General features: G+C 41.0%; 1 protein-coding gene across 1 annotated transcript in view; it reads right to left on the bottom strand.

Annotated features, from left to right (window-relative positions):
* LOC310827623 (proprotein convertase subtilisin/kexin type 5-like) overlaps positions 1 to 11,947 on the bottom strand; it is a gene marked incomplete at its 5' end in the record, with an annotated part of 58,958 nt that extends 47,011 nt beyond the window's left edge. Inside the window, 2 exons of the mRNA XM_083703785.1 lie at positions 1,931 to 2,067; positions 11,829 to 11,947. Of these exons, the coding sequence (XP_083559911.1) occupies positions 1,931 to 2,067; positions 11,829 to 11,947 (256 nt within the window). The remainder of the gene's footprint in view (positions 1 to 1,930; positions 2,068 to 11,828) is intronic.
* Positions 11,948 to 14,777: the final 2,830 nt, after the last annotated feature.

Raw genomic sequence — 14,777 nt, 5'->3', positions numbered from 1 at the left:
GATAGAGGTGGTTTTGCCCTGGCTGATTTGAAATTGTATTATGAGACAGCCTGCCTCAAGTGGATGAAGGAATGGTGCAATTTGAAAGATATGGATATGTTGGACATAATAACTGTTGGGGTTCGCATGCTTATTTAATATATGGAAAGGCAAAAACACAAAGAGATTTCTCAAGTTATATCATAAGGAGATCACTTCTTAAAGTTTGGGAGAAATATAAAGATCGGTTGGAGTAAAGGCCACAGTGGTAAAGAAAAAAAAAACATGTTGGAAAATTGGCCTACCTATAAAACACTTTTAAAAGAAGAAGAGAATCAATTGAAACTTAAGAGCTTTGAGGAATTAAGAGATGCCATTACAGATTGGTTTCAATATTGTCAGATGTTCGAAAGATTTAAAGTAGATAAACAAAAAGGGTTCGTTAAGGAAACCTTGAGATTTAAATTTGATGTAATAAATTCAAAAAGTAAAACCCTCTCTAAAACTTATTGCCTCCTCCTTGACTGGGAAGTCGAGGAGGAGGAAGTTACATCAGCCATGATAAAATGGTCTCAAGACTGGGTATGCTATAACAATGTCCCAATGGGAAAACCTGTGGAAGAATAGTTGGAAATTTGCTATGTGCTATGCCATAAAGGAAAACTTGTTAAAAATGCAACACCGGTGGTATAAAATTAGCCAAAATGCACAAAGGAGCCAAAAGTAATGGTTGGCGATGTGGAGACCAAAAAGGCTCACTGTACCATATATGGTGGCAATGTAGCAAAAGAAAGAAATTTTGGGAGGAAATCCACTTTGAACTAGAAAAAATGTTAAGAATCACATTTATTAAGAAAGCAGAGACATATCTGTTAGGCACTACTGATTCAGATATTCCTAAAAAAATAAAAGATTTTTTTTATATATGCAACAGTGGCAGCGAGAGTTCTTATAGCTACAAGGAGGAAGAGCGACATAATTCCTTCTAGACAAGAGTGGATACAAAAATTGACTGAATATGCTGAAATAGATAGTGTATCTGAAAAAATAAACAATAAATTGAGAATTGAATTTGTATCAAAACGGGAGGCCTTCAGAACATATCTTAAACAAAATTATACCATGTTAAAATCTGTAGCAGCTTTTGAGTGATCCCAGCAGTTTTTATTAATTGCTTATATAAATACAAACATTTATAAATTGTGAAAATGTTAATAAAAATAGTATTTTGATATGGCAGTAAATTTATGTAAAAAGAATTAAGGAATAAATGGGAGGTTGGGTGTATATATGAAAAAAATCACATTTGCAAATAGAATGTCCCTATTTTCTAGGGAATGTTGGAGAGTATATTAAATTTATATACAGAGATGCAAATGTATATAATTTAAATAGACATGCAATGCACCAGAGTGGGGAGCAGCCTACGTCTACTGTCAAGAACCTCTAAATGGAAAGTTCCAAGGCCTCTGCTGTCCCTTCTTAAAATGGTTATTTATCTTTAATGAGCCTTGGACCAGGCAGCCCTTCAAACAGAGGATGCCTTCAGACAGAGGTCTGTAAAGTGTGGCACACGGCCACTCTATCCCTCTGCCTAGGCTGCCACTGCTCAACAGGAGGGAAACAGCAGCTCCTTGAGTCCTGGCAGCAAAAATCCTTCACTTCCATGTTTGATCCTCTCAGGACTCTGGAAGACTGGGAACCCATTAGCTAATAAATGGGTATATTTGGTCGGTATCCAGTATAAATATGTGGAATTCAGTTTTGGTCTGGGATTGGAATGGAGTGGGGCCAAGAAAATCCCAGTTGTACAAAAATATACTGGCATACTAAATATATAAAATACTGCTTTTTAAAATAACAACGTCATATAAGCAACTGTACTATCCACTTTGGATTTTGAACTAAAATCAAGGCAAAGGAGTGAAGTGGTCAAAGAGCACACCCTTACCTTTTCCACAAGCAGAGCACTGGTTGGGTTCGCCTCCACTGCATTCCATGCAGGTCTGATGGCATGAATGACACTGACTTTCAAATTCATATTTCCCTTTAGGGCACTGCAGAACACAGCGCCCATCATTCAAAGAACTGTTACAAAAGAAAAGGGGGAAGTTTAATACTAGAATCAAAGAAAAGAAGAATACTTTCCTTTTAAAAAACAAGCTCAAACAGATTCTGAGAACTGCTTCCATGTTCGGTTATATTCCTTATATTCTTTGCACTTTGTTCTCCTATCAGCATGAAACGTATTTATGACATGTGGCAAGATAAAGAGTAAGGTCAACTAAGCTGTGAACTTTGACTTTATTTTGCCACCTGGAGCCAGATTTTCACAGACCATCCTCATTGGTCTCATGTTCCTCTGTCTCCACATCTTCGTCACTGAAGTATTCCAAGATCCTACTAAGTTTTTTTTTTTTTTTGAAGAATCAATCACTTTTCATGTTTACACACACACACTCTGCTTTAGCTCATCTATTGTAATTTTTACTCAATTTCGTTTGTGACGTGACTTCCAGGAATCCTAGTGTGGTTTTTTTGTGGGTTTTTTTAAAAAAAGAGTCAACGGTTGATGCTTTTTATGAAGGATGTGTTTGTTTTGGCAGATGAATAGTTTAAGTTGCTAGAAGGATGCAAATGACTAGGTCCTTCAAATATGGGCCTCATATCAATCTCTTTGTTTTTAATTACTGTATTTCACTCAACATTGAAATGGGAAAGTTGTATTCTGGATGAGATGATGCAGTTTCACCAGTGCATGAGACAGAAATGTTGAAGTCTTCCAGCACCCTGATCTTGTGTGTTGCTGTTGTTGTTGTTTAGTCGTTTAGTCGTGCCCGACTCTTCGTGACCCCATGGACCAGAGCATGCCAGGCACTTCTGTCCTCCACTGCCTCCCGCAGTTTGATCAAACTCATGCTGGTAGCTTCAAGAACACCATCCAACCATCTCGTCCTCTCTCGCCCCCTTCTCCTTGTGCCCTCCATCTTTCCCAACATCAGGGTCTTTTCCAGGAAGTCTTCTCTTCTCATGAGGTAGCCAAAGTATTGGAGCCTCAGCTTCAGGATCTGTCCTTCCAGTGAGCACTCAGGGCTGATTTCCTTCAGAATGGATCGGTTTGTTCTTCTTGCAGTCCATGGGACTCTCAAGAGTCTCCTCCAGCACCATAATTCAAAAGCATCAATTCTTTGGCGATCAGCCTTCTTTATGGTCCATCTCTCACTTCCATACATCACTACTGCGAAAACCATAGCTTTTACTATACGGACCTTTGTTGGCAAGGTGATGTCTCTACTTTTTAAGATGCTGTCTAGGTTTGTCATTGCTTTTCTCCCAAGAAGCAGGCGCCTTTTAATTTCGTGACTGCTGTCACCATCTGCAGTGATCATTGAGCCCAAGAAAGTAAAATCTCTCACTGCCTCCATTTCTTCCCCTTCTATTTGCCAGGAGGTGATGGGACCAGTGGCCATGATCTTCGTGTTTTTTTTTATGTTGAGCTTCAGACCATATTTTGCGCTCTCCTCTGTCACCCTCAATAAAAGGTTCTTTAATTCCTCCTCACTTTTTGCCATCAAGGTTGTGTCATCTGCATATCTGAGGTTGTTGATATTTCTTCCGGCAATCTTAATTCTGGCTAGGGATTCATCCAGCCCAGCCTTTCGCATGATGAATTCTGCATATAAGTTAAATAAGCAGGGAGACAATATACAGCCTTGTCGTACTCCTTTCCCAATTTTGAACCAATCAGTTCCATATCCAGTTCTAACTGTAGCTTCTTGTCCCACATAAAGATTTCTCAGGAGACAGATGTGTTACCTAAAGGCAATGAGGAGAATGTTGTACCACAGCTTTTATTCAGGGGGACTTACTACAGCCCAAAGCTGTAGTATGTCCAGGGCCTTAGAGCAGGCATGTCCAACTCCCAAGAGACTGTGATCTACTCACAGTGTAAAAAGACCAGCTGTGATCTACCCATTGTCATTGCCAGGAGTTGTAGAGCTTTTTTTAGGGAAGGGTTGACCAAAGGCAATCACTACACTTCATTCTGTGACCTACCTGGGACAGCCCCGCAATCTACCTGTAGATCACGATCTACCTGTTGGACATGCCTGCCTTAGAGTATCCAGCCTTTGGCAGCTCTTTCCTGGCTCCTTACACTGTTTGTTTTTGTTTCATCTAGTGTTTATTTCTGGATATTATTCCTAAACAATTACTGCTTCTTAGGCCCTTGTTGAAACCCGATTCTGATTCTGAACATGGATTCAGTTGTCAGATTCCTGATTGTGTTAGGATATTTGTTGGAAACAGATGGCATAGAATACACCTGTTCTTAGGGTGATATTTTTAAGTTTTATTATGGGAAATCAGTAGCTTATTAAAGAGGCATTGATTTTTCACAAATGTTCATTGCAATGTCTGTAAAGTGATACTGAGGAAAAGTTCCCCTTTATTTGAAATAGCAGGCTAAAGTGCCTGACTGTTGTTTGTGTGCTTATGAAGAGAAAAGCATTTCAATTAGCAAACATGAGTTTATACTTAGAATCATAGAGTTGGAAGAGACCACAAGGGCCATCGAGTCCAAGGTTCTCGACTTGTGAGAACCTTGATTCATAAGGAGATACCTTAGCTTGTAGTTGCTGTTAATTCTGAGTAGGGTCACACCAGTGTTTTTTTTTTTTTTCTAGAAGAATAAGTGCTGGTACTCACCATGAAGTTCTTACAAAAATTACACTTTTTAACAACAACAAAAGAGGTGCTGGTAAATGTGTACACATTGAGTAGCCCCCCCTTTTTAAAAAAGCACTGGCCATACCCACACTCTCCATTCAAAGCCCTCTTATACAACTTTGTTTCCCTCAAAGAACCCTGGGAACTGTAGTTTGTTGAGAGTGCCGAGAATTGTTAGGGATTCCCTATTCCCCCACAGAGCTTCAATTCCCAGTACCCAAAGTGAACTATTAGGTTTCTTTGAGAGAAGCCATGACTATTAAAGTGGTATAAGAGTGCTTTCAGTGGATGGTGTGGAAGTGACCCGGATCTATTTGCAAGGATGCATGCTAGTTTATTATTGGTCCCTTGCTCTGAATGACACTCAGTAGAGGCTTAGCTGCCAATAAATAAAACAATAAAAATAGACTGCAGTGCTGACATAGCTTTAGAAACAGATAGCATAGTCTCAACTTGTGGGTAGTTACAGACGCTTATTAACCACTAGTGGGCTCAGTAGGCTGCTGAATTTGTCATCTGAATGAGATCTGGACATCAAGAAGGAAATAGTATTCCAAAGTGTTGCTGTATTATTGCCTAGATTGCCTCCATTCATTAAACATAAGATTCAGAGGAAAGTTTTGGGATGTGAGTGGTAGAGTGATGATGACCTATTTTTGAGAAATCATGAGGCACTTCAGTGTGACAACAGTGTGATGCGGCAGCTAAAAAAGCCAATGCAATTCTGGGCTGCATCAATAGGAGTATAGCATCTAGATCAAGGGAAGTAATAGTGTCACTGTATTCTGCTCTGGTCAGACCTCACCTAGAATACTGTGTCCAGTTCTGGGCACCACAGTTCAAGAAGGACACTGACAAACTGGAACGTGTCCAGAGGAGGGCAACCAAAATGGTCAAAGGCCTGGAAACGATGCCTTATGAGGAACGGCTAAGGGGGCTGGGCATGTTTAGCCTGGAGAAGAGGAGGTTAAGGGGTGATATGATAGCCATGTTCAAATATATAAAAGGATGTCACATAGAGGAGGGAGAAAGGTTGTTTTCTGCTGCTCCAGAGAAGCGGACACGGAGCAATGGATCCAAACTACAAGAAAGAAGATTCCACCTAAACATTAGGAAGAACTTCCTGACAGTAAGAGCTGTTCGACAGTGGAATTTGCTGCCATGGAGTGTGGTGGAGTCTCCTTCTTTGGAGGTCTTTAAGCAGAGGCTTGACAACCATATGTCAGGAGTGATCTGATGGTGTTTCCTGCTTGGCAGGGGGTTGGACTCGATGGCCCTTGTGGTCTCTTCCAACTCTATGATTCTATGATTTTTGCCAACAAAATCTGGGGGTGTTGACCACACTGTACTGTACTGTGTGTTTGCAGCAGCTGCATTTCCCTTTAATTGGTCCACATGAGGTTACCCTGAAACTACACCAGTCTTAATGCTTTTCCTTTGTAATTTTAGGTGTATTTGATTTGTGGATAATCCAAAAAAATTGGGGGAAATCGGGTTCCACATCACTCTACTCACGGTCTCAGGTGATTTGTTTTCCATGTTTTGAGGTGGATGGATTAATGGTCACTTTCTGCTATTCCCCTTTCATTGCCCACTATGTCATATTTGCCAACATTTCTCCAGTGAAAACAGGAATGTCCAATTCCATAATAAAAACAATTTTATTATTTATACCCCACCCATCTGACTGGGTTGCCCCAGCCACTTCCAAAATATATATAAACATAATGAAACATTGAACATTTAAAAACTTGTCTATATAAGGCTGCCTTCAGATATCTTCTAAAGGTTGTATAGTTACTTAAAACTTACAGCTGGAAGTTAGATGGAGTCCAATTAGAACAGGTTTTCAAATTTAAATACCTGGGAGTCTTTTTTCACTACAACCTAAGCTGGAAGCCACAGATACAGTATTTACTGAACAAAGAGAAAACAATACTTTACACTCTACTCCAATTTTTTGCGGTCGACGGAGCCTCCCACATCCCTTCTGCACTGAAGGTGTACCACGCAAAAGTGGTTTCCACCCTCTGTTATGCTGCCCCACTCTGGGCCCCAGGGTCCAATTTAACATCGCTGGGGACATTGCAGAATCAGTTTCTCCGTCGCCTCCTGAAACTCCCCATGTGTGTGAGCAATGCAGCCATACATCTGGAGCTAAGGACTGCATCATTGGAGACTGTCATCTGGAAGCGAGTCTTTGGCTACTGGCTGTCCAGCTGGCATAGGCTTCTTTCAGCTGTCCAGCTGGCATAGGCTTCATTACCTCTTTCAGTGCCTCTGGCGGGATGACTTTGTTAATCCGTGGGTAGGAAAAATCCATGCCAAACTTCTGAGCATCGGAATTTCCCCAGCAGACTCCTTAAAGATGAACCTACGCTCAGCCAAAAGCCTTATCGAGCAAAGATTAGCAGACATTGAAAATCAACACAACCTCTCCAGGGGTGGGGGTGTCTGCTCCCCCAGGTATCATGGAATAACCCCACCACTTGGCCTTCCATCATATATGTCATCTCTTTCATCTGTACCACACCGACTTGCATTTATTCGTGCAAGGTTCAATGTTTTTCCATCGAACCTGCTGAGCCACAGATTTTCCAAGGGTTTGGTGTCTCCGCTATGCGAGTGTGACGGGAAAACAGTTGAATCTCTTCCACATATAATGTTCAACTGTCCCTTACATAGCATAGCCAGGACTAAATTCCTGGGTCCTGCTTTACTGCGCTTGGTTGGCAGGCCTGTTGAGTCACATGCCGCACTGCTTTTGCAGGATACAGATCCTTCTGTAACTCTGCAGGTGGCGAGATTCCTGAATGCGGTTATCTCACACACAAAAACCACCAAAAAACAACATAAACAACAAAAACTAATCGGACAGTTATGATGAGAGTGCATGACGGATCTCGTCTCCAGTTCTCCTTTTTCTGTGAACCGTCCCTTGGATCTTTCCGGGCCCCAAGCTGTTATTTGTCACTGCTCAATGACCCACCCTTGCATCGTGGTGTTCCCCTTCTGTTGTTAGATGTATTGGTTTTTATGTTTCTGTGCTTTTAGGTTTGTACATATTTTATGGGCTAATAGCCGTAAATAAATAAATTTGATTTGAAATTTGTATAGTTACTTATCTCCTTGCATCGGGAGTCACATAGCCCCATAACCTCCAACATTTCTCTGATGAAAATAGGGGCATCCTAAGGAAGAGCGGAAGGACAGATTGTGAAGCTGAGGCTCCAATACTTTAGCCACCTCATGAGAAGAGAAGACTCCCTGGAAAAGACCCTGATGTTGGGAAAGATGGAGGGCACAAGGAGAAGGGGACGACAGAGGACGAGATGGTTGGACAGTGTTCTCGAAGCTACCAGCATAAGTTTGACCAAACTGCGGGAAGCAGTGGAAATAGGAGGGCCTGGCATGCTCTGGTCCAGGGGGTCATGAACAGTCGGATACGACTAAACGACTAAACAAGTCAAGTACTTTATTACGGTCATAGACCAGCATAAGCAAAACATATACATAAATAGCATAACAGTATGAATCCAGGCGAATAATTATTAAATAAATAGGAGCTAGAACCAAACGTAGATTTAAACATATACATAGAATACTTAATTAAGGATAGATAATGGGTGAATAAAAATTTATAAGAAAGATTAAAAGATCAGTTAACACAGCTATATGGGGTGGGCTTCAGAAGTGCGGATCTAATAATATGGGCCTTCAGTTTAGGATTGAATTGTAGCATAGATCATTCTTCGTCAAATATCTATCATGGCAGCGCAATATCTGGTGACTGAATATGTGACTTCTGGGCTCTCTTCCTGTGAACCAGACCAAGTTTTATTGCGGCAAAAGCCAGTGACACTAAACACCACAAGATCAAACAAAAAGAAATCAACAACAACATCAGGGGAAAAAAAAAGATTACACAAGGGAACTTCGCAGTGTGCCATTCAACAGAAGAGATTTACGCTTCCTGATTGTTGTTGTTGTTGTTTAGTCGTTTAGTCGTGTCCGACTCTTCGTGACCCCATGGACCAGAGAAAGCCAGGCACCTCTGTCCTCCACTGCCTCCCGCAGTTTGCTCAAACTCATGCTGGTAACCTCGAAAACACTATCCAACCATCTCGTCCTCTGCCGTCCCCTTCTCCTTGTGCCCTCCATCTTTCCCAACATCAGGGTCTTCTCCAGGGAGTCTTCTCTTCTCATGAGGTGGCCAAAGTACTGGAGCCTCAGCTTCACAATCTGTCCTTCCAGTGAGCACTCAGGGTTGATTTCCTTCAGTATGGAGAGGTTTGATCTTCTTGCAGTCCATGGGACTCTCAAGAGTCTCCTCCAGCACCATAATTCAAAAGCATCAATTCTTCGGCGATCAGCCTTCTTTATGGTCCAGCTCTCACTTCCATACATCACTACTGGGAAAACCATAGCTTTAACTATACGAACCTTTGTTGGCAAGGTGATGTCTCTACTTCTCAAGATGCTGTCTAGGCCTGTCATTGCCCTTCTCCCAAGAAGCAGGCGTCTTTTAATTTCGTGGCTGCTGTCACCATCTGCAGTGATCATTGAGCCCAAGAAAGTAAAATCTCTCACTACCTCCATTTCTTCCCCTTCTATTTGCCAGGAGGTGATGGGACCAGTGGCCATGATCTTCGTTTTTTTGATGTTGAGCTTCAGGCCATATTTTGCGCTCTCCTCTTTCACCCTCATTAAAAGGTTCTTTAATTCCTCCTCACTTTCTGCCATCAAGGTTGTGTCATCTGCATATCTGAGGTTGTTGATATTTCTTCCGGCAATCTTAATTCCGGCTAGGGATTCATCCAGCCCAGCCTTTCGCATGATGAATTCTGCATATAAGTTAAATAAGCAGGGAGACAAAATACAGCCTTGTCGTACTCCTTTCCCAATTTTGAACCAATCAGTTGTTCCATATCCAGTTCTAACTGTAGCTTCTTGTCCCACATAGAGATTTCTCAGGAGACAGATGAGGTGATCTGGCACTCCCACCGCTTCCTGATTACTAAAGTGCAAAATTTGGCCACCTCATATGATATTGAGCTTGAGGAATCTTCCAGAAGGTATTTTCATAGAATTTCGGGGGAGGATTCCAAATAATGTTGTAGGGGTATAAATTTTGATAAAAGCGGCAAAATAAGTTGAACTCGTTCTTCACTATAAAATTCGCAGAATAGAAGGATGTGTGTAACAGATTCTACCTTATTAGACATACAGGGGCAGAGACGTGCATGCATTGGTACCCGCGTGAATTTGCCGTACAGCGCTGCTGAGGGCATTGTCTCAAAGCGGGCTCTAGAGAAAGCCTACCTATAAGCTTCTAAACGACTAAACAACAACAACAAAGGAAGAGCGGGACATTGTGGGATCAGAACAGAAACTGGGACGGCTTCTGTGAATCTGGGACTGTCCCTGGAAAATAGGGACACTTGGAGGGTCTGCTATTTCCTCAGTGCATTCATTTCTTTTCTGACTGTGCTCATAACTATTTTCAGTATGCTCCTGAATGAAATAATTTCTCTCCCCTCCCCCCCGCCCCAGAGATTTGCACAAATCTTAAAAAGTGCACAAGCAAACTTACAATTGCCTGACTATGTGCTTCTGCCCACTTCATGGACAGGTAATTTAAAAACAAAAGAAAAAAAGCATTGAGGGTTGGTGCACAGCTCTCTGCGTAATAAAATCAACAAATTAGAAGACAGGGGCAAACGCAGGGCATGCCTACTGTTATGAACAGGAAAGACTGTAGCTGCTCCTTATATATACAGATTCAAATACACGGTGGTGTAGACTACTCTGATCAAATTTGAAGGGTCCAGGAAGTAGATAAACAGCCAAACAATGCTCAAATTTGGACAAACCATAAATGTAAAAATGTCTTCATTATCTTTTTTTGTCAGTGCAGATCTTTATCCTGAATTCTTAACAGCTTTTCTGATAAATTATGCTACAGAACAGATTATAATCTTTTAACTGAAACAGGTAGGGCTTGATGCAAATAGTAGTAGTAAAATAATAATATATAAAAAGGAGATGGGTAGGATAGCAGAGCAACTGGTAATTTTCATGATGCATCAAGAAGCAGGAGCTTAGTCATTCTTTTTTAAAAATAGGGAAATATCCTGACAGCCGATGCAAACAATAGAAGACACTAGTTGTGTAATGCTATCCTAAAGGAATTTTTTCACAAGATTTTTCAGTTTGGGAAGACCCACAAGACTTGTTTCATACTTTGTGGAAGCAAAAGAAAACCTCAAGGTAGGAACTCATCTCTGCTGAATGTCAGGTGGCATTATTGAAGTGTCATTCATTACTTGGTTTGGTCCAAGCTATTAAAAGGCCATAAAGCACCAGAGGACCCAGGAGATTCTGAGAGTGGAGAGGGCCAGCTGCCAGTAAATTAAAAATAGCATGCTTCAAAGCATTTTTCTTCTATTAGCCTCGTGACTTATTCCTATACGCAGTACAATCATTTATGTTTCACTTTATTTTGCTTCTCATGATTTCTTATTGCATTTTCTATAACCTTAAAAGCACCTAGGGTGCATTAGATACATCTAAAAAGTAAAAAATAAAGGAAAACCTAGTAAGAGGAGAGAGAGAGATGTAAGAACTCAGGTGAAGTACAAAGGTAGAATAATCTTATTTGCAAATAGCCTGTACATTGCAGAGGAAAATATTCAAAACAGTGATATGAATGGAGCTGAACTGAAACCATATCAGGCTATGTGGCTCTACAAAGAGCTGCTAGAAATCCTTTCATAATTTTGGAGACAACCAAACACTTCATTCAATTCAACATGTCTAAATAGGTCAGTTGTGGGGATCCTATGGTCATCCCAGATTTTGTGGGCATTGTCAAGGAGGATGGGAGTCGTGGTCTAGCAACATCTGAAGGCTCCCCACTCCTGAAATAGGTATTTTGTTAGCCTGTGTGGATCATTCCAGACTTGGATACGTAAAACATGTTATTGTTTCATCACATGCTTGGCTTCCTCTTCAACTTACAGAGCAGCTTGGACTGTAATGCGCTAGACATGGACCATGCAGCAAGTTTCAGGGAGCTACAGACCCCCCCCCCCCACTACTAATGAAGAATAATCACGTACCTTGTACAGCCAGTGCAGTTCTCTGACGTTGGTTCTGGGCACTTAGAACAGGAATCGTCACAGACCTGACAGTGACCAAGATGGTCGATATTTTCCCCTGACAAATAAGAGCTTATTTGTTACTTAATTTCTGTTATATGTTACAGACAAAGCCTTTTGCACAAGAAGGCATCATAATACCAGATGAAGAAAGCACCTTGTCAATTTTGTGGGTGTCCAAGCTCCTGTTCCTAAGCTTTGTTCGAGGCTTGCAGCGGTACTGGTCAGGCCACAGGCACAAATTGCTTAAGGCACAGCCATAGAGTTCAAGACTACATCAGGGGTTGGAGACCAGATGAAAGCTGCAGAGATGCCTCAGTGGCCAGTCATGCCCCTGGGCCAGGTGGACAAGAGAGTCTGACTCGGTATAAGGCAGCTTCCTATGTTCCTATTGTGAAGAGTGCAGGGTCCTGGCTGGTTCATCTGTGGAGAGGTGGTCCTTCAGTACTTGCTTTGAACTGAGCCCAGAAAATAATAGGTAGCCGGTGCAGTTGGGCCAGAATCGGTGTGATATACTCCCTGGTAGTTTATTCCAGCTGGAGATGTGGTGTGAAAGGCTCCTAAGATGAATTTGTGTTATGTAGAAGAATTATGAGAAATGGTTCTCAAGCACAGGGTGGCAATTTAAGGTATTTTAAAAAGGGGAATAAGGATGATGATGATGATGGGGATCAGGATTCCCTTTTTAAAAATACCTTAAATTGCCACCCTATGCTTGATGTCATTGAATACTTTATTGGATTTGCTTGTTACAGGAACAGCTTCTATGTTTACATATGAAGGAGGCGATCTAACTCCTCCTTTCACATACTACTCTGAAAAGGCAGAAAGAGGTTATGTAACTCATTCTTCTCAGCTGATGGTAACATGTGAAAACACCCTTAGTGGGTGATTCCTGCAAACAAGTTGTTGAGATATTGCAATGGGAATGTTGGCAACAGTGTCTTTTTAAAAAAATAGCAGATTTTTCCTGGAAGTGGTAGATCCAATTTAAATTGTAGAGGTGGTGTGGGGATTTTGGCCACCAAGCTTATGCAGGCAATTATGAAAATATCTATCTGTGATAGCTGATCTCTGATTTAAAATTTTACATGCCTTTTTTGTATGTTTGTTGTAAACTGCTTTGATTAAAAAAAAGTATAGTGGTATATATTTAATTTTTAAAAACTATCTAAAGATTTGTGAGTGGACCGAAGGTGAGAAGCACAGGTGGACAGAGATAGCACATAAGAAGTAGGAAAATGTGTTTCTTTTGTGTAAAAGCAGGACATGGCGCACAGAAGAACACGAAGCACACAAGTTTCAAGAGCTGAGTGCGGAGATGTATAGTCTGTATATAGAAGAATTTGGAAATGGGGGTCTTTCAGAATGTGGTTTTGGTTCGGATAAAAAGGGAATAGAATAAATTTTGGACATAATTTGTTCTGCTCAGCATAAATAAGCATGGTAGATAGCTAAAGCTCTGAGAGATAGAGAAATGACACATCTCTGGAGGAATTCAGTCTGCAGAGTTGGCTCTAAACTCATTTGGAATTCTCTGTAACAAATGAACTGTTTTGCACCAAGGGATTTGCAAACATACCCTGGTTTCCAGGAATCATTAGCACATTTGTGTCTGGCGGGGAGAGAAAACGCTGAGCCTTTCCACCTTACTTTTTTGTCTACAAGCAATATTTTTAAAATTATATTTTACTCACTTGTCCTGTGCACATAGCAAATACAAAAGTATTAATGAAGAAATCCACATTTTTATCTGATTTATATCTGGTTTAGTAACACTTGTGACACAGCAAGTGGCATTTCTCCACTTCCAAGACCAGGGTATCTCTCAGGGAAGAAGGGAGGGCAGGTGGGACCTCCCTGACAGTGAATGAATTCAGTATATTGGACAGAATGTTCTTAGTGTATTATGCTTGCTTAATATTTGGCTGTTGTTGTTAAATGGTTTTCATTGTATCTTGAATTCCATATAAAGATGGGTTATGTTTAACTATATGCATACTGGTGTCCTGACTTTCAGCAGATTAGTGAGACAGATTTTCCATTACAGCATCTGGGGCTGAGATGTAATGGTCCCAGGCCAATAAGTATGGTTTATCTGCCTGCAAACAAGCTGTGTCCTTGTGCATTCCCTCCTTGCAGTTATACTGAAACCAGTTTCCTCCTCCAAACTGGAAAACTGTGGTTTAATCACAGATTACTAACCAGGATATGAAACCAGGGATGTTAGCATCGAAATCAGGGTGTGCAAAGAAAAGAAAGAGGGGGGAGCATGAGTCTAGTCGCCGAGCTGATAAGCTGTGAATATAAAGGTTACAGCTACTGTGAAAGAACCCAAGTAAATGAGGACGTGAAATGGAAGTCTGGTTTTCTGATAGTGGTTTTCTCTCCAAAACCTGCATTACCCAAAGTAACTACCCAAAATACAGTTTAATATTTATGTGATCCATATTTACGGGAAAACAATATAGAGAATTATATCAACACAAATTATCTTTCAGGGAGATATGAAACACAAATAGACATTTCTCCCCAGTATAAACCATATATATTACAGGAAATAACAAATTTCCTCCTGGCATTTTCCTCCTGGTTTTTGTGCCTCTGATCCACAGAAAAAATGAAGCACCTAGTACACTACTGGGTGCTGTAAGGGAGTAATTATGCAACAATTCAATACACAGGATTTCCAGAGCAATAAAAGCTGACGGCAATACAGTGGAAAGAAATGTTTCACTGAAAAGTTCTGTGGGTGTTCCTGTGGACTCTGATCTTATGATTTCCCCTGGGCTATAGAATCTGTCGATATACTATTAGCCTTGTATTAAATCATTCTTTGACCATTCCTGTTGCTCTCTTTGTACAATGTCTGCTGTACTGTGTAGGTTCCTCCACCTTCAGCCTCTATCA

The sequence above is a fragment of the Podarcis gaigeae genome (assembly GCF_964106915.1).
Source record: "Podarcis gaigeae genome assembly, chromosome: 11".
Taxonomy (NCBI): Eukaryota; Metazoa; Chordata; class Lepidosauria; order Squamata; family Lacertidae; genus Podarcis; species Podarcis gaigeae.
This window is presented reverse-complemented; position numbering and strand designations above follow the sequence as displayed.